The following is a 23757-nucleotide window of genomic DNA, read 5'->3' on the forward strand; positions in this document are numbered from 1 at the left end:
TAAATTCAGTTAGTTTTAATTAGTTTTTAGGGTTAGATTTACTCATTTTTAATAGTTTCTTTATTTTGAAATTGCTTAGTTCCAGTTTAGTTTTTATTCGTTTTAGTATTAGTTTTTTTGGTTTGTTTTAAATAAGCATATTTGTGTGGTGCAAGATTCAAAATCATCAGAATAAATGTTGGATAATAAAAACTCAACCAAAGATAGGCTACATTTTTGACACAAGAACAGTACCATGTACCCCTACCATCTACCCATCCTTAAATTCAAATACAACAGCCCACAAGATAGCAGCCCTAAGTGAAATATGTGTGCAAGGCTGCTTCTGAGGTTAAATACTGTACATAGTAGTGATGGGAAGTTCGAATCTTTAACATGAACCAGATCTTTCATGACAATCCTGCCATATTTGGACTCAACATGTCAAATATACAGTTGAAGTCAGAATTATTAGCCCCCCTGTTTATTTTTTTCCCCAATTTCTGTTTAACGGAGAGAGGATTTTATTACACATTTCTAAACATAATAGTTTTAATAACTGGTCTCTAATAACAGTTTTTTTATGTTTGCTATGATGACAGTAAATAATATTTGACTAGATATTTTTCAAGACACTTCTATACAGATTAAAGTGACATTTAAAGATTTAACTTAGTTAGGTTAACTAGGCAGGTTACGGTAATTAGGCAAGTTCTTGTGTAACGATGGTTTGTTCTGTAGACTATTTTTTAATTAGCTTAAAGGGGCTAATAATTTTTATTCATAATTGAAAAAATAAAAACTGCTTTTATTCTAGCCGAATTAAAACAAATAAGGCTTTCTCCAGAAGAAAAAAATATTGTCAGACATACTGTGAAAATTTCCTTTCTCTGTTAAACATAATTTTGACTTCAACTTTATGTAGTCAGCAATCATACTTTCAGTCAGTTAAATCATCACCATGATCTGAAAAGGTTCTTACAATTACATTTTGCAACCCAACTGAAGCATGATTCACTTATATAAATTCCCTTACGATATTCTGTTATGAAATAAACTTAAATTTCACCAGATCCTCTCATTTAAGCCATCGGTTTACTCACCCTGCAGTTGTTTAAGTTTAGTTTAGTCACAGCAGGCTGTAATTGTCAGGGTGGGTGAGGGGAAATGGGGAAAAAGGAGCGAGGACTCAAGTGCAGGATAAATGGGAATTTATTAAATAATAAAAATAAAATAAAATGCAAAATAAACTACCCCGAGGGGGAAAACATTAACAAAACAAAAGCATACACATACAAACAGGACTGGGCAGGCTGGCAAGGATGAGGACTGGAAACACGACAGGACTAGACTTCAAACGACGAAATGTGATGACGAACTGACACAGGACAGCAAAAGTGAGGGGTATATAAACTGTAGAAGATTAACACACAAACAGGTGAACACAATTAACTAATAATGGGTTAACAAGGAGGGTGGGACAAGACAATAGACGGGAGAGCGCATGACACAGAGAGACAATACAAGCCATGCGCTCACATAACACAACAAGAACATGCAGCCAATGAGAGAACTCATTAACCGCATGTTCATGACAACAAACACAACACTGAAGCACACGACAAAAGCACGTGACCACAATGTAAACACCGAGCCACGTGCTTTGACAAGAGACGCAAGACACGAGCACACGATGAATGAAAACTCAACATGCGCTCACATATGCAGCATGCATGCTTCATCCCAGCGCCGACCAAAACCGAAACCAACAAGACTGAGACGCTGGGAATGAAACACCATGCTGCTGACAGACGAAAACACAAACACGAGTACAAGAGCCCACGCGTCTGAGGGACGCAGAGCGCGCACGCGGCCACGTCAAGCAGGAGCGTGCACACTCTGCGTACACCCACGACGGCGCGCGCACACAGAGACAGAAACAGGACCAGACATGAGTAGCGTCAAAGATCTGCCACCAAAACAAGAATTTACAAGATCAGAGTGGCAGAACCCTGACAGTAATGTACTATTTGTGTTCGGTTCACTGAATCACGAATGCGCAGTATTATCGGTTCATCGCTTCTCAAATCTGATCTCAGGCTCAGAGTTTGTGGGGATGGTGCGCGACGTATCTGAATGGGGGCGTGTGCGCGCGACGTACCTGTAGAGTGGTGGGGGTGAGTTGGGTGCGATGTACCTGAAGAGCGGTGGGGGTTAGTTGGGCGCGACGCGTTTCAGGACCAGTCGGGAGATGCACGATTTTCGGGAGATTATCAATCATTTGCGAGCATCCGGGAGTCTCTATGAATTTGCGGGATACTTCCGGAACTTCCAGGAGTCTTGGGATGTCTGAAAAAGCAAGTAGTTTGTGGTTAGGAGTGCTTACCAGAGACGTGAATCGTTTCGAATGATTCAGTTCGATTTGGTAAACTCGTTTAACCGGTATGCTTAGAAGATCAAGTTAAAAAGAACGATTCGTTCTCAATCTCGGTTACACAGAAATAAAACTCATTATTGGACACAAATGTGTTAAATTAATACTTTTAAGTCTCTGTATTTAAAGTTGTCACCTTGCTGCCGTCATGTCCACTCGTTGTTTTTGTTGGGGAGCAGCATGGAGGACTGACTGGAGAAGAACTGGCTTAATCTGGTCAATGGCATCACAGACTCTGAGGTGCCACATGGGTCAGATACAGCCCGAATTATATAGATGAACTTCTAAAAGACATGCAGCAGGTTTATGTATTAAATACATTTACAAAGACGAAAACAAAGAATGTTTTTGCTGTAATTTTAGTTAGTTTCAGTTAGTTATGTATGTACTGACATAATACAGTTTCAGTTAATTATAGATGTACACGATACAGTTTCAGTTAGTTCTAGTTTTTTTTAAACTCGTTTTTATTTTTAATTCAATTAACAAAAATGTGCGTTTTTTTCATTCTTTTTCAATAACTATAATAGCCTTGTATAACAGTTAAACATTTTTTGGTCACACTTTACAAAAAGGTTCAGTAGTTAATGTTAATTAATGCATTTACTAAGATGAAAAAACAATGAACAAAACATTTACTACTGTATTTGTTCATGTTAGTTAACGTTAGTTAATGAAAATACAGTAGTTCATTGTTAGTTCATTTTAACTCACGGTGCATTAACTAATGTTAACAAGCATGACATTGAATGCTAATAATGCATTAGTAAATGTTTAAATAGGACTAATAAATGCTGTACATGTGTTGTTCATGATTAGTTCATGTTAGTAAATGCATTAACTAATGAACCTTGTTGTAAACTTACCCATTTTTTTTAAATACATTGTTTCCTTTTACAGTATTTCTGTAACTTTTATCAGATTATTTAGAATTAAATCAATTCTTAAAATTTGAGTAAAGGAGTTTGTTTGCAAAGGCAACTTTTTTCTACTGTACTCAAGTTGAGTGATTATTTCATGTTGTCTTAAATACATTTGGGAAGTACTTGACGTATTATGACATTATTTTGATGTTATTTTTGCGTTATTTATATGCAGTTCAGCATGACAAAAGTTTCCCAGGGATCTTAAACTGGGTGTTTGTGCCCTCTTGTTCCCATTCCCAGCATTCCTCTGGCATGGGTTCATTTCCTGTCTAAAATGGGACGTATTCTGGTTCCGTTCAAATGTGAATGTGAGAGCATACACAGAGCAGCCAAATGGCTTAAAAAATGGGCATGATGTCATTCTGATATAGTTCAAAATAGTTAGGGTGAGTGAACACATTCTATTTTGTATTCAGTATTTTACACTGCAAAAAATGCTTTTCTTACTTAGATTTTTTAATCTTGTTTCTAGAATCAGAATCAGTTTTATTGCCAAGTGTGCTTCACACACACAAGGAATTTGTTTTGGCTACAGAAGCTTCCGTTGCACATAAAGTGACAAGTGACAACACAAAGTAAATGTGAAAAAGAAGATGATAAGCACTAAACAGAGATGCAGTTAGTCAAGAAATCTGGATGTTGAATTGTATGTGCAAATTTGTTATAAATATACAGGTTATAAGGGTCTGTGTACAAATGCGAATGGAGAAAGTATTGCATTGTAGATTGATATAAGGTGCTGTGTACAAGTGTGTATGAGAAAGTATTGTACTTATTTATTGAACAGTAGGGGAATATTTAACTGTTCATAAGGTAGAGGGCCTGAGGAAAAAAACTTTTGCTGTGTCTGGCTCTTTTTGTGCTCAGTGCTACAATTTGTAGATATTTGAACTAGAAACAAGATAAAAAATCTAAGAAAGAAAAGCATTTTTGCAGTGTAAATACTGTAAGCCAGGGGTGTCAGACTCAGTTTCTGGTGGGCAGAGTTTAGTTCTAACCTTTCAACACACCTCTCTGCAGGTTATAAAGAACTTGAAGGACTCAAATAGTCTGATAATGTGTTTGGGGTTTAAGCTAAACCGTGCGGAGTTTGTCAGCTGTGCTGTTAGCTGTCATTTGTAAGAAGTCAATGTTGGGCTATGGACTATGTATCAAAATAACATCCTAGAATAAGTGATATATTGTAAATGAACATATATTGTGTTTATACTAATATTTAAATGAACATGTATATTTTAATTCCATTGTTGTGATGACACCCCAGCATGTATTGGCTGTCAAAAATCAACAGAAAGGTCTGTTTGCTCAGCAAATGCAGCTATAGATGGTTAAATGGATGCAAGAAAGACCTATCACATCTCACTATGCAAATAATTAGCCGAAAGAAGACCTGCGATAGTTCATTATGCAAATTTAACCATAGTGGCACCACTGTTACATTTTCAGCATTGAACTTTTCAGCAAAAACAAATTTGAGAGTATAAAAGATGTGTGTTTGCATTCTTTTGTATATGAAAATACTAAATATACAAAACCAAAAACAATAAATACATATTAACTCATTTTTTATTAACAGTAGTGTAGTAGTAAGGGCTTGACATTAACTTTTTAGACCATCAGGCACTGTGGCTAGTAGTTTTCCAACATTACTTGCCACTCGCCGTTTTCACTAGCCACAATTTTGTTGTTGGGAAAATATATTTTATATGCATATATTTGACTTTGACATGCTAAAATGAATTGATTTATATTTTGTGTTATGTCCACAAGCCCCCTCATTCATTTCACTTTTTTTGTGTGCTGTGTATTAGCTTGTTCAATAAGCATTAGCGAATGGGTTGTGGTTTCATAGTGTCACATGAACTAATTGCAATTAGTTCTTATTTCACATGACTTTTCAGGGCTCAACACTAAGGATTTTGCATATGTTTTTCTAGCCACACCAAAAATAAATAAACAAATAACTAAATATTTCCTAGCTGCAATTGTTTAATTAGAATTAAAAAATCAATATAACCAAGCAAAATATTGCTGTATACATACGGTTCTTAATCAACAAAATCTTCCTTTAAGAAAATGTTATTTTAAAAAGAATCATTGTCATGTATCTAAAAGTATGCACAATCGTCTGTCCGGGCTAAAGGTTCCAGATCACTAGTTAACTATACATAAATGGGAAGTTAATCTCCTATCAAAGCAATGTTAATGTAAAGGATAATAATTAAACCATAAATAAATAAATAAAAACTGCACATGGTTAAAGTTAGGCTTGCTAATAATCTGTTGAACAAGCAGTTAAAGCGAAGGTTGTAACCGCTGCTACTTACATAAAATCTCGAGCTCTTGAAAGCAGCAGGACTGTTAGTGCACAAGCATCACTTTTTGTTCAGTCTATTTCAAAGAGAAGTGATTGCACAGGTTGTGTTTGCAGGCAATGTTGCTTCACGCAAGGAAACTGGAGCGCGCAATATTTATATACACTTTGCACACAGCTGATGTGATGTGTGCGAGTGTTTCAGTTTACTAAAAAGCCCTCGTCAGTGAATGAAGAAAGCCTGTGTCTCACCGTGTGCATGATCATCCTCTCATTCGGTATTCACCTGCTTTCTTTTAATAATAGCTATTTTGTCAGTCATGCTGCTTTTCGATGAGCAACAATTTAAAATTTATTTTCAACGAGCTAATGTGGCTGGTGGGAGCGGCTCTCTAACCCACCACAGCTGAAATCAATGTTAAGTTGGTAGGTTGGCGGGTGTTAATGTCAAGCCCTGGTAGTAGCCAAGGATGAAACAGCATTTTTAAATTGGGTTTATTTTAGTTTTTTTTTTGCGTTTCATAATAATAATAATAATAATAATAGCATTTTAAAGTGACATTCTTTTTTATATTTTTATTTTTCCTAAAATGTTCCATTAATTGTTATTTGTTTGATTTGAGTTGTTATTTTAGTCCAACTACTTCTTTTTTAATATTTACTTTAATGTAGTTACAGAAATGTGTGTAGTAGTGTAGTTTTAGTTTTTAGTTTACACTAGACAAGCAAAACATATTGTCTTTTTTTAAGAAATAATATGTCAAATTAAGAGAGTTTTTCCTTAAAACAAGCAAAATAATCTGCCAATAGGGTAAGCAAAATAATCATATGTTTAAAGGAAAAACAAGGTTATTTTGCTTACACCATTGGCAAATTATTTTGCTTGTTTTTAAGGAAAAACTCACTTAATTTGTGTGTATTATTTATAAAAATAAAAAAAAGACAATGTGTCACAGTCAACCAAGTTAGGTTTTAATAAATCTGTAAATCTTTAGCCTCTTCAAAATTTCAGCTTCCTTATTTTCAATATGAAATTTCCTGATTACTACCAATGATTGGTTAACCAAAATTTGTCAACCAACAGTGAACGTGACGGCAGCTTAAGGCTGAAATAGAGTCTATATTTAAGACATTCACATGAATTTCAAAAAAAAAAAAATCATTTTTGGTGAAATGTCTGCCTAAATTGTCCATCCAGTTGTTTTTTTAGTAAGCAAGCACACAGCAGCCAACAAGTGATGTGAAAATAGTTTTTCTGCAGTGTTGAATCCGAAATGCTAGGGTAGAGCTGCAGATGCTTAAACATTCCTCCACACATGGCCTTATTTAGACATGACCTTGAATATCTCTCTATGAGCATGTGCTCAAGATTTTGGGTAGGAGGAGAAATATATTGCTATAGCTGTATTTGTGGCCAAATCTACATTTTTAATCATCCAGAGAGAACATAATGCTACAATTTTTGTAATTCTCCTTGTGAACCATGGTCTAAAATGTTTGGGCATGTTGGTGTTCACTCTTTTACTTTGAGTGAGAGGTAATTGTGTGGTAGCAGATACATCTTTAAGAGTGCTGCTTTTTAGATAGTTGTGTCACTTTCATGAACTTAATATGTTTCATAAAGATATATTTTTATGCACTCGTTGATATCAGTAAGACATCAATATTTACAGTAGTGTTCTCTATTAATTGAAAGGAAAGTTGTAACTAAAATATATAGTTTTTGTAGTCACAAATTATCTCACGCTGATCTCATCATTTTCTTCTTTGTTTGTATTATGTCGACTAGGGGAGTTGTTCATTGCTGATGGGCGGATGAAGGAAGCTCAGTTCTGTGTGCAGGAAGCAGGAACACTCTTCCCCACCTCACATTCAGTGCTTTTGCTGAAAGGCTGGGTGGCCGAGCTCAAGGGCAATGACACAGAGGCCAAGAGCCTGTACGATGAGGCTCTTGCCATCAACCCAAGAGGACACCATATATTGCTGCACCTGGTGAGTGATACAAATCCGTACGCACACACTCTGCATGGCACAGACATTTCCAACATCAAGTACTCACACTGATGTTGTCTTAAATATTTATTCATTCATTTTCTGTTCGGCTTAGTCCCTTTATTAATCCGGGGTCGCCACAGCGGAATGAACCGCCAACTTTTCCAGCAAATGTTTTATGCAGCAGATGCCGTTCCAGCTGCAACCCATCTCTGGGAAACACCCATACACACTCATTCACTCTCATACACTACGGACAATTTAGCTTACCCAATTTAGCTTACCCAATTCACCTGTACCGTACAGGTATGTCTTTGGACTTGTGGGTAAAACCGGAGAACCTGAAGGAAACCCACTCTAACATGGGGAGAACATGCAAACTCCACACAGAAACGCCAACTGACCCAGCCGAGGCTCAAACCAGTGACCTTCTTGCTGTGAGGGGACAGCATTACCTACTGCACCACGGCGTCGCCCTTAAATATTCAAAGCAAAAGCTTGAAATTACATTAGTAGCTGAGAAGTAGCGTTAGTTCAGATGGAGAAGTAGAAAGTGCCTGAAAAAGGATTAAACACCTACACACACCGAGATGGGACTCTGTCAAGGCAAAGACATTTATCTGCAGAGAAACCATACAGTACCATTGAAAAAGAGACATAGGGGAATGTTCAGGGAACCACTACATTAAGGGCGTACTCTTCATGTTTGCCTTGAACCGAGCCGAAGCACAGTTGTCCCCCCCTTACCTCATTATATTGTTTCACAAGTTCACATTTACGGATGTTTAAGAATAAAGCGTAATTGGCGTGCTGTCCGGGGAGAAGGCTCTGAGCTCTGGGAAGACATCCCAACTCGTGTTATTCCCCTTATCAGGGAATAGAGAGAAGTTGGAATTCGAGTGAAGTGTCTAGCCCGGCCCCAAAACACTCCCCCCGGGTATTAAATGTTTGAGAGGTGAGGTGTCGGGGTGGTAGAGGGATGCTAAAGTGCTGCCACCACCATGCTTCACTGTAGGGATGGTATTAACCTGTGATGAGCAGTGGCTGGTTTTCTCCAAATGTAACGCCTGGCATTTAAAAGAGTTTAATTTTAGTCTCATCAGACCAGAGAATTTTGTTTCTTATGGTCTGAGAGTCCTTCAGATGCCTTTTGGCAAATCCCAGGTGGTGAGGGGCTTTCGTCTGGCCACTCTACTATACAGGCCTGATTGGTGGATTGCTGCACAGATGGTTGTCCTTCTGTAAGGTTCTCCTCTCTCCACAGAAGAACGCTGGAGCTCAGACAGAGTGACCATCGGGGTATTGATCACCTCCCTGACTAAAGCCCTTCTCCCCCGATCACTCTGCTTAAATAGCCGGCTAGCTCTAGGAAGAGTCCAGGTGGTTTCAAACATCTTCCACTTACGGATGATGGAACTTTCAGAGCAGCAGAAATTTTTCTGTAACCTTCCCCAACCTTGTGCCTTGAGACAATCCTGTCTCAGAGGTCTACAGACAATTCCTTTGTCTTCTTGCTTGGTTTGTGCTTTGACATGCACTGTCAATCCTGGGATCTTATATAGACAGGTGTAAGCCTTTTCAAATCATGCCCAATTAGCTGAACTGACAACAGGTGAACTCCAATGAAGCTGCTGAAACATCTCAAGAATGTTCAGTGGGAACAGAATGTACCTGAGCTCAATTTAGAGCTTCACTGCAAAGGCTGTAAATACTTCTGTACATGTGATTTTTCAGGTTTTTTATTTTTAAGAAATTTGCAACAATTTTAAAAAAACTCTTTTTATCACATTGTCATTATGGGGTATTTTGTTTAGAATTCTGAGGAAATAAATTAATTGAATCCATTTTGGATTAAGGCCTAACAAAACAATGTAGAAAAAGTGAAATGCTATGAATACTTTCCGGATACACTGTATATTACAGATCTGGCAGATTAATCATTAAAACATAACGTTTGTACAGACAATCAGGTAGTCACTGTCTTCTGATCATTCTCAAATGATGTTCATCGTGAAGTCATGATCATCAGGTTTGACTCCAGAGCTGCTCTTAAGTAAAAGAAAAACTGAGACTAATAAACTGTATATGCACATCAAACATTTTTTCATGTTAGTTTTATAACAGGAAGTTTATCAAGAAAATAGGTGACGAGTAAATGGTTATTGAGTCTTAGCATGAGCAAATTACTTTACATGCAGTATGTACATTTTTACAACCCACAGTAATGTGTGCTAACATTAGCTCTGCCTCCACGCTCTGTTCTCATTGTGACTGGATAATGTCAGGCCCTTCATTACTCATCTTCACTGTAGTAACCAGTATGAAGCTAGGCCATTTTCTCTCTATATCTGGCCAATCAGAGCACACATCTTTGCTATTTTTGGACAAAAGACGTACAATATCAATTCCCTGTGCTGTTGAGAACTAATTCTGTGCTAGCTTGCAATGCCCTGCATAGTTCACACACCCAAGCCACAATCTTCATCACACCACTGATTTCTCTATTTAAAGAAGTTATGACTGAACCGAGGTGTAGTTTTGAAGGAATTCACCAGCTTGATCCAATGGGGAGAGGGCACCTATGAGTAGAGCAGAATTAAAAATTGAAGTCAAAATTAATAGCCCTCCTGTGATTTTTACAAATGTTTAATTATTATTATTATTATTAGTAGTAGTATTATTAATATTATTATTATTATTATTATTTCCCAAGTGATGTTTAACAGAGCAAGGAAAGTTTCACAGTATTTCCTATATATATATATATATATATATATATATATATATATATATATATATATATATATATATATATATATATATATATATATATATATATATATTAATATATATATATATTAGTTTGGCTGGAATAAACAAAATTTTAAGGTCAATAGTATTAGCCCTTTTTATAAATATACAGTGCTCAGCATATATGAGTACATCCCTGACAAATCTCTCATGTAAATTAATATTTTTTATAGGAAGCTTTACAGTATTATATTTGTGCATATACATTAGATTGGTAGGTACTGAACCCAAATCAGGACATAATCAACCAAATAACTTAAGATAATGGTCCAAATTTAGTAGACCCAAATGTATATGTTAGGTTTTATGCCTGTTATATTTATATGTAAATATATTAACTATATGCATATAAAATATTAACATATTATATGTTGTGTTTATATGTAAAACATGTAATAAAAAAGTTAAATTCAAGAGAAACAAAGAATTTCTAATATTTTGTTTAAATTTTGTAGTTTGTAATATTTTTTCCCAATATTTTGCATGAATTGAAATTTATTATCTTTCTATTTCTAAAGAAACAAATTATTTTCAGAAATATATCTGTTTAATAAAATTGCTTTGTTCAGATAAACCAAAATATACAGTTGTAGCCAGAATTATTAGCCCCCCTGTTTATTTTTCCCCAATTTCTTTTTAATGGAGAGAATAATATTTTATAGAAATATTTGACTAGATAATTTTCATGACACTTCTATAAAGCTTAGTGACATTTTATGGCTCACCTAAGGGGTAACACTTTATAATAACTACACACTATAAATCATTTACTAAGCATTAGCGAATAGTGAATTCATTATCCGTTAAGCATTTACTCTACATTAATATACATCATTACGAAGGTTATAACTGCAGCTACAAATGCTCTATTCTGGACTTATAAGCACCTATATAATGTGCTTAATAATTGTATTTTCATACTTAGTTAATGGTTTATTTTTCATTACTAGATTAAGTATTGCATTATTTACAAACCAGTTGTATTTAAGAGTAGTTGAGGGTTTTTAGGATCATTCAGAATGAGTTAGTAAATGATTAATAAACTAATGAAATCAACATTTATATATCTTATTATTCAGAAATATATTAATGGTTAGTATGTTAATTAATGCTTTATCAACTCAACTTCATGCAGTTTTGTGACCTAATCTAAAGAGAGGACTATTGATGCTTTGTAAATCCCATATAAATGACAAATAAAGGCTCAGTTAAATTCTAAACAGGAAAAATGACCTAAACTACATTATTCAAATGAAACTGTACTTCAAATGAAAAATAAACCTGCAACCTTATCTAAAATCACTGTAGAATTTAAACATTGCATCTTATTATGCTGTTAAATTATTATATTGTTGTTGTTGTTTTATCCAGATTTATGTCGTATTTTGACACTCCTGTTATTTGGCAAAGTTTAAACTTTACATTAATTTTACTTTTTAGAAAAGATTGCAAATATTATTGTTCATTTGATACTGAACCTTTAAATGTCATTTATAAGGGATTTATAAAGCATCAAAAGTCCTCAATTTAGATTAGGTCACAAAACTGCATGAAGTTGAGTTAATAAAGCATTTATTAACATATTAGTTAACTATTAGTATATGTCTGAATAATAACACATATAAACGTTGGTTTCAATAGTTTATTAATCATTTACTAACTCATTCTGAATGATCCTAAAAACCCTCAACTACTCTTAAATACAAACGGTTTGTAAATAATGCGATACTTAATTTAGTAATGAAAAATAAACCATTAACTAAGTATGAAAATACAATTATTAAACACATTAAAAATGTGCTTATAAGTCAAGAATACAGCATTTGTAGCTGCAGTTATTAACTGCTTACTAACGTTTATTAATGTAGAGTTAATGCTTAACAGATAATGAATTCACTAGATGCTAATGCCTCATAAATGATTCATAGTGTGCAGTTATTAAAAAGTGTTACCCAAAAAATCTCAAAGGGGCTAATAAGAATAGAACCTCTATTCAGAGATAGAACCTCTAAATACTGCGTGCCGTGTGAGGACAATATCACAGCTTGGCAGGTCTGCCTTGCCTTCGAAGAGCATGTGCTCTTATGAAAAATTAAGAAGCAGGGTCTTCTCATAGGACCAGAAAACTCAGCTAGGACTAATAATGAGAAACCGACACGTCATGACCGGACAGGCACTACAGTATGTCACAGATTTTGATCCTGCCCCAAAAATGATTTTAAACCCAGAAGATGAGATTAGCTGACAAAAGCTTCAAATTATCCAGTTTTCTGCATAATTAAAGCTGACAGGTGCTAACGTTGTCTTAACTGATGCTCAACACACACAAATCCGCTAAAACTTCAAAAAGTACTGGAGGTTTATTTTAAGCCTTTAAATGAGGAGGGAGGCAGCAGGGTGTCATGTGCCAACAGTGTACCATGTGCAGTTTAGAGTTAATTTGGTCATCATATACACTCACACTTGCAGCATATGAATCTTCATCTGTGGGATTCACATGAACGTGTGTCATCGCTCAGAGCATCTGGATTTGTGTGTCTGTGTGTTTTTTAAGGAATGTCTGCTGAATTGAGTCAAAACAAAGACAATAGAATACACAGGACTTGTCACTAGTATTGTTGTAAATGGGGAAAAGTGTAACGGTCAACGTGGCGAATGAAGCCACACCTTCTAGTACTGGAGCCAATCACAAATCGTTATAGACTGAGGATTCTCTGGGGGAGGGGGGAGGACCTGATATGAGTTTCTGCAGATTTTGTTTTGCAGATTCGAACGTTTAGAAATGAAACTAAAAGAACAGTTGTTTAATTTTATTAGTGATTCCTAATATAAAATTCCATCATAAGCTTGGCAAGCAGTTTTGGAGAATTTGATGTTTCTCCATTCAAAGAGACTGCCTGAGAGGCGTTTTAAACTTGGCCGTTGAGTGAAATGACTTGCCTTAAAGGCACTTTGGTCAAACACAGCATAAGTCTCTGATCTTGACATATTTTTCTTTGTTTTGCTTTTTTTTAAAGGATGATCACATATTTTAATATCAGTAAAATGTTGTTGATGTATTTTTCTCAAATATTCAGACATTGGCAGGCATTCATGTACATATACACACCTCTCTGTCTTTTCTCTGTGTTTCTATGGCTCTCTCCCTTCTTTCTAGCTCTCATCTATTGGTCTGTCAGTTGATTAGAAAATGCAAATACATTATTTATAACAGTTCAGTCCTTCTCAGGCCTTTATGGGATGCTTAGCAACCAGGCAATTGTATCATATGGTGCAGAAAAGCAGATAATGAGGACACAGAACTTGTGTTAAGACCATTTCCCACAATATGTAACATGCATTAAAATAATTCAAGGCTTTTTTGTTTATCAGTGTATGCTATCGTAAAAATTCAGTTAAATTCTAATAATTAACATTTAAATGGTTAGGTTTCAGTTTTTATATTAGAACATTATACAATCTATGTTTTAATTTTTCCAAAAATTACATGCAGCTTTGCTCTTGTTTGCCAAATAATCAAAAATTCGATTATTGCAATATGGGGAATCTGTTTGTGTATAGGAAATATTATAACTAGAGGGGAAAATAACCATCTGTAACAACGAGATATATCCAGCTGCAGGCCCCCAGAACCACACACGTTTTAGGCACACACAATCTAGGACACACAATCTAGGCAAACCATATATGGTAACGACGGATGATAATGTTATTAATGTCTTTTTGAACATCGTCATCGATATATTTTGATATATATGATTAATAAATATTGTACACACAATAAACAATAGTGTTTACTTTACTTTATTTCACAAATATTGCGATCGAGACGGCCGAATGGGAAGTGTTGTTTCCGATCGCCATACATGATAATAGACAGAACAGTTTTTAATCAGTCGTTATAGCTGATCAGTCATTATTATCTGACATTAATATGGCAGATACTCATTTACTCATTTCACATACTCAGTTTAAATGATTAACTAGTAGGATAATTTATTTTAAAGTGACATATTATTGTTTGCTTTTTATATTTTACAACAAAGTGATTTTAACCAAGTATGATCATATTAAAATCCTGAATTAGTTTATTACACTTAATCCAACAATTAGACGGTCTATAATGTTTTCTTTGTTTAAGTGGACACATGAATAAAGTCAGAAGTGTATTTAACCAATTATTTTTATTCACATAATTTGAGTTCAGAAACTGCAGAGATGTTAAAATGATCGTTACGATATAATAATAATAATGACTGAAATAGGAAATCATATTTGTGAAATTCAATAGGTGGCGATAATGGTAAAGATTTAGTTACCATATTTGGTTAGCCTAAATCGTGTGCCATAGATTGTGTGTGCCTAAAACGTGTGTGGTTCTGCGGGCCTGCAGCTGGATATTATTGGTAACAACACATAGGGCCCTATCGTACACCCAGCAAGATGCAAGACGTGTTTCCCATGATTGGTTGGTATTTGCGCTGGTCGCGCAACCCTAATTTTCACGTTTTGCGCCACATTGGTTGAATAGCAAATCCATTTGCTCTACTTTGTGGACTCTTGGGTGTTCCGGTCTAAAAAGGAGGTGTGTTAAGGCGCATTGTTGGTGCGTTGCTATTTTGAAGAACTGAAATAGACTGCGCCATTGATCATTTAAAAACTGGTCTAAAGTCTAGCGCAGAGCACGTTAGTTATGCGCCTATGCATCCAAATTGCTTAAAACACAATGGATATACAGCAACACACAAATACCGCTGCTCTCATGCCTTCTTCATCTCAGGTTTTTTTTTCAGTTTATTCATGACAGTTTGCTTTTGTTTGATGCTATTATTCATTTATTCATTTTGTTTTCTGCTTAGTCCCTTTATTCATCAGGGTTCGCCACAGTGGAATGAACCACCAACTTATTCAGCATATGTGTTGCACAGCAAATGCCTTTCCAGCTGCAGCCCAGTTATGGGAAACACAAATACGCTCTCATTCACATACATACACTACAGACAATTTAGCTTACCCAATTCACTTATAGTGCATGTCTTTTGACTTTTGGGGGAAACTGGAGCACCCGGAATAAACCCACGCAAACATGGGGAAAACATTCAAACTTCACAGAGAAATGCCAACTGACCAAGCCGAGGTTCAAACCAGCGACCTTCTTCCTGTGAGGCGATCGTGCTACCCACTGCGCCACAGTGACACCCAAATTTTACCATTATTATTAGCAGTATTATTTATTATATGCATATTTATATTTGTTTTAATAAAACATTTTTTTTTACTTGTCCATCTGTCGGGTATTGGAGATGTATGCATCACCATATGGGGCATAAGAATAGGACGTGTGTTTGGATATAACTCAGTATTTTGACCACACTTCGTTATTATTGTTCAGTTATTCGTTTGCTGGAAAATAGTTGGACATATATTCTTAAAATAGTTTTGAAACAAATATTTGCACTTAAACTAAACTAAGTTAAAGGTGCAGTAGGTGATGTTCCACGATGCTAACAGCTTAGCATAAATCTCTGAATCACAGTCCCTCCCCTGCCGTCTAGAGCCACGCCTCCTTAAATACGAGCACACCAAAAGAACCCTCTCTCATGTGTTAAAAGCGACTAGTGCTTGTCCGGTGGCGTGCAAGCCAAACTGCATGGTAAACAATATAGGGAGACTAGGCGGAATAGCGGTATTTACTTGTGTTTTGTTGTTAAACTAATTCAAATCTACATTATCGATGCTGTAAAAGTTCCTTATGAAACTGAAAATAGTCTTATCAATCTTTCATCTAAAGATTTTAGTGGCTGAACAACACTTCTGTGAAGATATTACCTATTTGTAACAACAACATCTAACGTTACATGAGCTTTGCGTGAAGCTAAAACATTTTTAAAACAACATTACCTGTCTACGAGAAATCCTTCAGACATTGTGTCATCCTTTCTCCAGCGTGCAAATGTAACTCCCATATTGATTCAAGTTTTTAAAAAGTTTTGATTAAGCAGGTTTTTAGCAATCGCGCGCGCATGCTCACTCTCGTGAACGCGCGGCGGTCGGTGGAGCTGAGTACAAATGGCTGCACAGTTGTTCAAATCTGCATTTGCTGACAGACAGATTGGGCTACTTATCGGAATTGTGAGAAATGTCGGTCCTTCTCTATTTAATTGGATGAACATTTTTTTGTTTTATGCCTTACCTAAAATATAAAAATACACTTAAATACATTTAGCCAATAAAGAAAATCAACAAATCACATATTCTTAATTTATTGCATTTCACATGATCTCAATTTAGGGGGAAATCAGCTTGTACAGTCCAATAAACCACATATAAAAGTCTTAAGGGAACCAACTGAAAATGTCTTTTCTTGACCACACTGTTTTGCTATTACATGTTTGATTAATATTTAACCATACAAACAGTTGAGTTTCTAGAGCGACATGGAACATCAGCACACCATTACAAAATGCCTATCAAGTTTTCTTGTGTTTTTTACCCAGAACAAGTAACAAATGAAAAGTTCTGCTGGTAGACATCATATTTTAATTTTCTGTTTGCAGGGGAAGTTGTTGGTTCGCACAGGACGTGTGGGTCTCGGGGAGAAGATGCTGAGGGATGCGATACAGGTCCAGAATACTGCACACGAGGCCTGGAGTGGCTTAGGGGAGGCACTGCAAAGCATAGGCAGTCCACAAGCTCCAGACTGCTTCCTCACTGCGCTGGAGCTAGAGTCCAGCTGCCCTATACGGCCCTTCACTATCATCCCACGAGAACTATGACCCTTATGTATATGAACAAATATGTACTGTATAGAAAAACCAATGACGCAGTCCAAAAGCTAAAGGCAAGATCCATTTCATACACCAAAAAATGATGCACGGTGAGTATTGTGGCAATGAATGAAACACAGAAAGTAACTTTAAAACCAAGCATCCTTTTGTTGGTTTTAACGTGAAACTGATTTGAGATCTTCATGATCATTGTTTCCCTCACATGCAGGTGTGTAAATTCCTTTTAAAATTATAGCAAAGTTTGATCTGACCAACATCAACAATGACAACTGTACAGATAGCCATATTAGTGTCCACACTGCTTGAATGTTTTATTTTTATTATAAATGCTTATGTTGATTATAAACATGCTGCTTTAAATCTTGCATTGTTCTAAGTGAATTCTGAGTGGCTGTCTGCTATTTATCTTATTCTTTTTAATTATAGTCGTGGTATATAGGGCTGCATGTTAACGATTAATCGATTTGACCCTACACACGGTCTTAATTCAGCTTTTCTACGATTCATCCAATTATTTTTTTAAGGTCAGGAGAGAAGCTTAAAGGCGGTCGCACAAGATTTTACAGCAGGGGTCAACAACCCTGTTCCTGGAGAGCTACCTTCCTGCACATTTCAGTTGCAACCCTGACCAAACACACCTGTTTGTAATTATCAAGTGCTGCTTTAGGTACTATTAATTGGTTTCGGTGTGTTTGATCACGGTCGGGACTGAATTCTGCAGGAAGGTAGCTCACCAGGAACAGGGTTGCTGAACAGCAACATGGACGTTAGGGTTGGGCCGATAGACGATGCCATCGTTCATCAACGATGGCCAATAGACAACACGATGCTGATCAGGCCCGGATTAAGAACTCAGGGGCCCCTGGGCACATTATCTTGTAAGGCCCCCTACCTGGCCGCACCCCTATAGTTGAATAAAAAAATAAGAATAATATAATAATTTTTTTAATAAAATGAATCTATAATTTGTTGCCCACATATTTAAATAAATGATATATAGTACATATGTATTTATAGTCTACAAAGATTTAAATGATTTTTCAAAGCATTAAATAAAAATTCTAATAAAACTATATATATATATATATATATATATATATATATTTTTTTTTTTTTTTTTTTTTTTTTTTAAGGGTATTTTAATGTATTGCTTTTACAAACTTATAAAGCATATTATTGCCATGGCATATAACGCACAATGCTTCTCCAATCCAGTTTTATAAATCTGAGTTCTATGAATCTGAGTCTTTCATAATACAAACACTGATTTACTGTCTCTCTCCTCCTCTCCCTGTATTTTCTCTACTCTTCTCGTGACGAAGACTTGATTATAAACCTAAAAGTATCCGAAATCACAGACACTATACCTCTTCTCTCCCGTCTCTCTCCTCTTCAGGGCCTTTCTCTCTCTCTCCCTCTCTCTCTCCTTTTCTGTCTGTCTCTCACATGATGAATCCAGTCCGCGCTGCGCTGCCGTTAGCCTCCTCCGCCTGGTTAATGCTAGCTTCTCATTTAAAGTTACCATACCGTCTTCTTCTGTACCCTCTTTCTCCTGATCACGGGTCTGTTTAAAGATGGTGTGTATGGAAAATGCCTCAATAAAGATGCCTCCTGTCCTCTTTCTCTCGCGTTTGCTAAATACACTTGTCCACTCATTTTTGATCTATGACAGATATAACGTTACACTACAGTCCGCTCAGTTTACTGCGGGTTATTACAAAACTGACGTTTCCGCACTTGACCAATGACAGCATTCTGTTTAGTTAAAGAAAGAAAGGCAATTTAAATATAATAATAATATTAATATGTGATCGCGATTTTTTTGCTCAGAGGAAATACAGTTGTCTGAGCAATAGAGTTTTTGAAGAGAGGGAGGCACCTATAATAAGGCTAAACATTATTAAATACCCACGAGACACTTGTGACTTTATATCGCATTTGCATTATTTAAAAAAAATGTTTCTTTCCTGTTAAAAATAAATATATTTCCAATCTGATATGTAATGGGGAGGGAAAAAAAGTTGCACGAGTTCAGCTGATGGTGTATTCGAACCGATGTTATGATTAATCGCGTCAAAAGATGTTGCTGTGCGCCTTACAAGGTGCGCCACTGCTGCTGAATTATCACACAGCTCTTTACTCATCTTGTCTCTATCAATCAGGCATTGATGGGTGTAAACCCTGAATAGCTTGGTCCAACTAGATGCGCTATTTGCAATTAGCCTAAAAAGACACTCCGAAATTGTCTTTTTTTCTCCCCCCTCGCAGGGGCCCCAAGTGCGCACGGGCCCCTGGGCCTGTGCCCATAAGGCCCATTGGTTAATCCGGCCCTGATGCTGATCCTCCACCCCACCCCCATCGCAAACCTGCTCACGAAAAATACACACTCAGGCCCCGTTTACACTAATACGTCTTAGTTTTAAAATGGCATTTAAGAACGAAAATGATTTACATCCATACCTTGTATTACCTAGCATTTCTGAACAGCCCTCTGTCTGCTGAAAACATCATGTGACCACACACACAGCCACACACACTGTCATGCGCTCGTCTGAGCTCCAGAGAGCAGTGCACGTCGGACAGTTTATCAAGGATGTACCGCTGGATCGCGTCTCAAAAAAATAGTTAAACGTGATATTTAATTAATCTTGTCTCAATCTAACAACTCTTCTGTCTTTTGAATCTATCAGGTAGCGTGTCCCAGCATCAGTACATTGCTTCAGTCTTTCACTTTCACACTTGTACTTGGTAATTTTAGTGAAATCCTCAGACACTGTTGGTTGTGCACCTTTTTTATAGAACAACCTCTCGCGGAAAAAGTGATTGTGAGGTGGAAATTTGTGTGCAACTTATGTATTTAATTATGAGTTGGTTATGGGTTAAACAAAGACCATGCGGGTCAGGTGGTTGAAACAGTAGGTTACAAATAATTAATTCGTTATGAATTAATTGATTATTCATAAATAATTAATTCATCTCCACCTATGATGACGATACCATCGTCCATCGCGATGTTTCACATTACACATTGTACGGTGCCAAATTAGTCGACATCGCCAAATCCTAATGGACACCTTCAAATGGCGTTAAAAGTGTCACATACTGTATTTATAAGGTATATTTCACCCAGAAATGTAATTTCAATACATGTAATGATCTATTCGCAACCGCAAAATCACACTTGAGCTGACCGCGAGCTGTTTGTTTACTACTGAGAAGATGCGCGTGTAGCCAATGGCGCCTACTTTAGTGAACAGAGTAAGATATTAGCCTAAGATATTAACCTGAACATTTGAGTTCAAAAGAGGAAAACATTTATGAAAATGCCCATTACATAATTTTACTACTTAATGATGAACAAAAAACTTCTCCAACCCATTCATGTTTAGCAATAATGTTCACAATGTTCACTTTCCTTTAGCTGTGTTTCCTGCAAAAAGTCAATGTAACTTTTTAAAGGATTATGGACCCCCCACCTTTACCTTACATTCCAGGTACAGAGTTTTAATTTCAGATTATTGATGGGTGTAGCGGCTATTTACAGTATTTGTAAAATAAAGTCATGGAAAATATCCAGCTGAAATGTAAAGCATGAAACGAAGGACACAGAAGTAATACATCTGGATGTTTTAAGGCTGTTGTAATATACAAGTAGTGATGTCTAAATTTACTTTGACTTGTATTTTATTGCAGACAGTGTGAACAAAAGATATTTTATGTTTTGTCTGGTGAACGTAATTTAATTTGTACATATACTGTACATCCTTTCCAGTCATTCACACCTGCAACACATTCCAAAAAAAGTTTGGAGGAGCAAGTAAAGCTAGTAATGAGGTAAATTTCCTAAATGATGTGATTTGAAACAGGTGATGTTAACAGGTGATTATTATTATGATTTTGGTACAAAAGCAGCATTCAAGAAAGGTCTAGTACTTTAGGAGCATCGGCTCCTAAGCCATCGGCTGACCTTTTTATGTACATAGACAGCAACAAACAAACTAAACACATCACGCTCTCTCATTCACACACATACGCTTGCTCGCTCGGGAGTCGAATTGTTAGACCACCCACTACCATTCAAAATACACCAGTTACCGACCGCTTCTGCGATTTATTCGGAAATTTATTCCTGCTCTGCAAGAAATCTGGTCGGGTGACAGCCCTGGGAATGCAGACCTCTAGTCGGAAACTAGACACGGGTGTCCCACATGCCTCTTTTAGCCAAGGCTGAACCTGGACACAGGCATCTAGCGAGCCACTTTTAACACACTGAGACAGGAATAATGACCAGCCCACCCCATTAAAGACACTGCATAGCGATAAATGTCTAGACACAATATGAACGTCAGTTGTATTTATTTCTCAAGGGAGATTCAGAGTCATTTTTGCGCTCCTTCCTTGGGCCTCCTCCTCCATCAAGGCCCTCACAAAGAGTCTGCGGTGCTCATGTGCTTGCAGAGGGCCCAGGTGAAGTGCATAGAACACAGTGTGTGTGTTTGCAACATTGTCCTGGGTTTCAGATGGCTCTCTGGTTACTCACAGGTGGCTCCTCCTGACTAGGGTGGAACCCAGGACTTGGAGAGGGTCAGGTGTCCAGATTGAGTTACAGCCCTGACAGCTGCTGCCTAGAAATGTATAGCTTTGTTTTTTGATTTTAAAAAAAAAGGTTAAACATGCAAGGATGGAGAGAAAACATCCAGGTGGAAAAGGAAAGAGCTTGTAAACCGAAAGCATTTCAAGACAAAGCAGCTGCAGCAAAATATTGCTAAATGTCTTATTAGTAAAAGATCTTATTAGTTATATGTGCAAACGGCTTGCCATATTTAAAAGAAAATATAATGCTTTAAAATGATTTATTGTATCACTGTAAGTCTGATACGTGTGATATATGGGTATAGTGTGACACACTATATGGTGTAGTGTGTGTGTGTGTGTGTGTGTGTGTGTGTGTGTGTGTGTATATATATATATGTGTGTGTGTTTGTGTGTGTGTGTGTGTGTGTGTGTGTGTATATAGTGTGTGTGTATACATGTGTGTGTGTGTGTGTGTGTGTGTGTATATATACACACACATATACATATATATAAGGTGACGTGGTGTACTGGGTAGCATGATTGCCTCACAGCAAGAAGGTCGCTGGTTCAAGTCTTGGCTGGGTCAGTTGGCATTTCTGTGTGGAGTTTGCATGTTTTCCCCATATTCGTGTGGGTTTCCTCCGGGTGCTCCGGTTTCCCCCACAAGTCCAAACACATGCGGTACAGGTGAATTGGGTATGCTAAAATTGACCATAGTGTATGTGTGTGTGTAAGGATGTTTCCCAGAGATGGGTTGCGGCTGGAAGAGCATCTGCTGCGTAAAACATATGCTGGATAAGTTGGGGGTTCATTCCGCTGTGGCGACCCTGATTAATAAAGTGACTAAGCCGAAATGAAAATGAATGAATATATATATATATATATATATATATATATATATATATATATATATATATATATATATATATATATATATATATAAATATGTATATGTGTGTGTGTGTGTGTGCAAACTGACAATTTAAAGTGTAAGTAAACAGTCAATAGGTTACTCCAGTGGCTATTTTACTTTTTCTAGCTAAAATAAAACCTCTCCACACCTTCAGTTGAAATGATTTACTGTTTGTTTTTTTTTCCAATGGCTTACACACATTTTCAAAACAGTGACCTTATTTTTATTTTTATTTTTAACTGCACAGACAAAATGCAAGAATTGGATCTGTCGTAATTTAAATAAAATGTGCAAAATATTAAAGAAATCAAAAGCCACTAAGATTTTTTTTGAGAGAATCCGCTTTCACGTGTCTAAATATTTTAACTTTAAAATGTATACTTTAACACAAGAAACCAGAGTTTCTAATAAGCTTTTCAAGTACACAAAGATTGTTATTAAAGATATGAAATAATTTGTAAAGAATTAGATTTTAATTTTATAGTTTTTATTTTATTTTCCATTTAAAGTTTATATGAATTCAACATTTACCTAATTATGTTTAAAGTACTAAATTTCAGAAAGATCATTAAAATTGTATAAATCAAAGGTAATGTTACTATTACTGGTTAGCACTGCCGCCTCACAGCAAGAAAGTTACTGATGCGAGCCCCGGCTGGGCCAGTTGGCGTTTCTGTGAGGATTGCCGTGGGTTTCCTTCAGGTGTTCCGGTTTCCCCCACAATCTAAAGACATGCAGTATAGGTGAATTGAATAAAGTAAATTGGTCATAGTGTAAGAGTATGTGAGAGTGTATGGGTGTTTCCCAGTTGCGGCTGGAAGGGCATCCGCTTTGTAAAACATGCTGGACATGTAGGCAGTTTATTCTGCTGTGGCGACCCCAGTTAATCATGGACTAAGCTGAAGGGAAAAAAAATGAGTGAATAAATGTTTGTCCATACATTTCACAAGACATGTGAAGGGTTTTTATTTTACAATGATTTGAATAAAGCTGTAAGAAATAACCGGGTCAAAAACACTTAAGTT

The 23757-nt window shown here is 36.4% G+C and overlaps 1 protein-coding gene and 1 long non-coding RNA gene across 8 annotated transcripts in view; one reads left to right on the forward strand and one right to left on the reverse strand.

The window, feature by feature from the left end:
- Positions 1-17625, forward strand: part of ttc7a (tetratricopeptide repeat domain 7A) — a 73256-nt gene extending 55631 nt beyond the window's left edge. For all 6 annotated transcript variants that reach the window (XM_073920588.1, XM_073920589.1, XM_073920586.1 and 3 more), the window contains 2 exons: positions 7443-7645; positions 17014-17625. In XM_073920588.1, the coding sequence (XP_073776689.1) occupies positions 7443-7645; positions 17014-17232 (422 nt within the window). In that variant the 3' untranslated portion in view covers positions 17233-17625. The remainder of the gene's footprint in view (positions 1-7442; positions 7646-17013) is intronic.
- LOC141377122 (uncharacterized) lies at positions 2-5743 on the reverse strand. 2 transcript variants are annotated; one of them, XR_012389149.1, is made up of 3 exons: positions 5667-5743; positions 2550-2694; positions 2-2328 (listed from the first exon to the last, which is right to left on the reverse strand). It is a non-coding gene; the product is annotated as an uncharacterized lncRNA (long non-coding RNA). The 2 variants fall into 2 exon arrangements; XR_012389148.1 differs by having other exon boundaries at positions 2550-2697; positions 5667-5737.
- Positions 17626-23757: the final 6132 nt, after the last annotated feature.

The sequence above is a fragment of the Danio rerio genome, chromosome 13, assembly GCF_049306965.1.
Source record: "Danio rerio strain Tuebingen ecotype United States chromosome 13, GRCz12tu, whole genome shotgun sequence".
NCBI classification, from domain to species: Eukaryota; Metazoa; Chordata; class Actinopteri; order Cypriniformes; family Danionidae; genus Danio; species Danio rerio.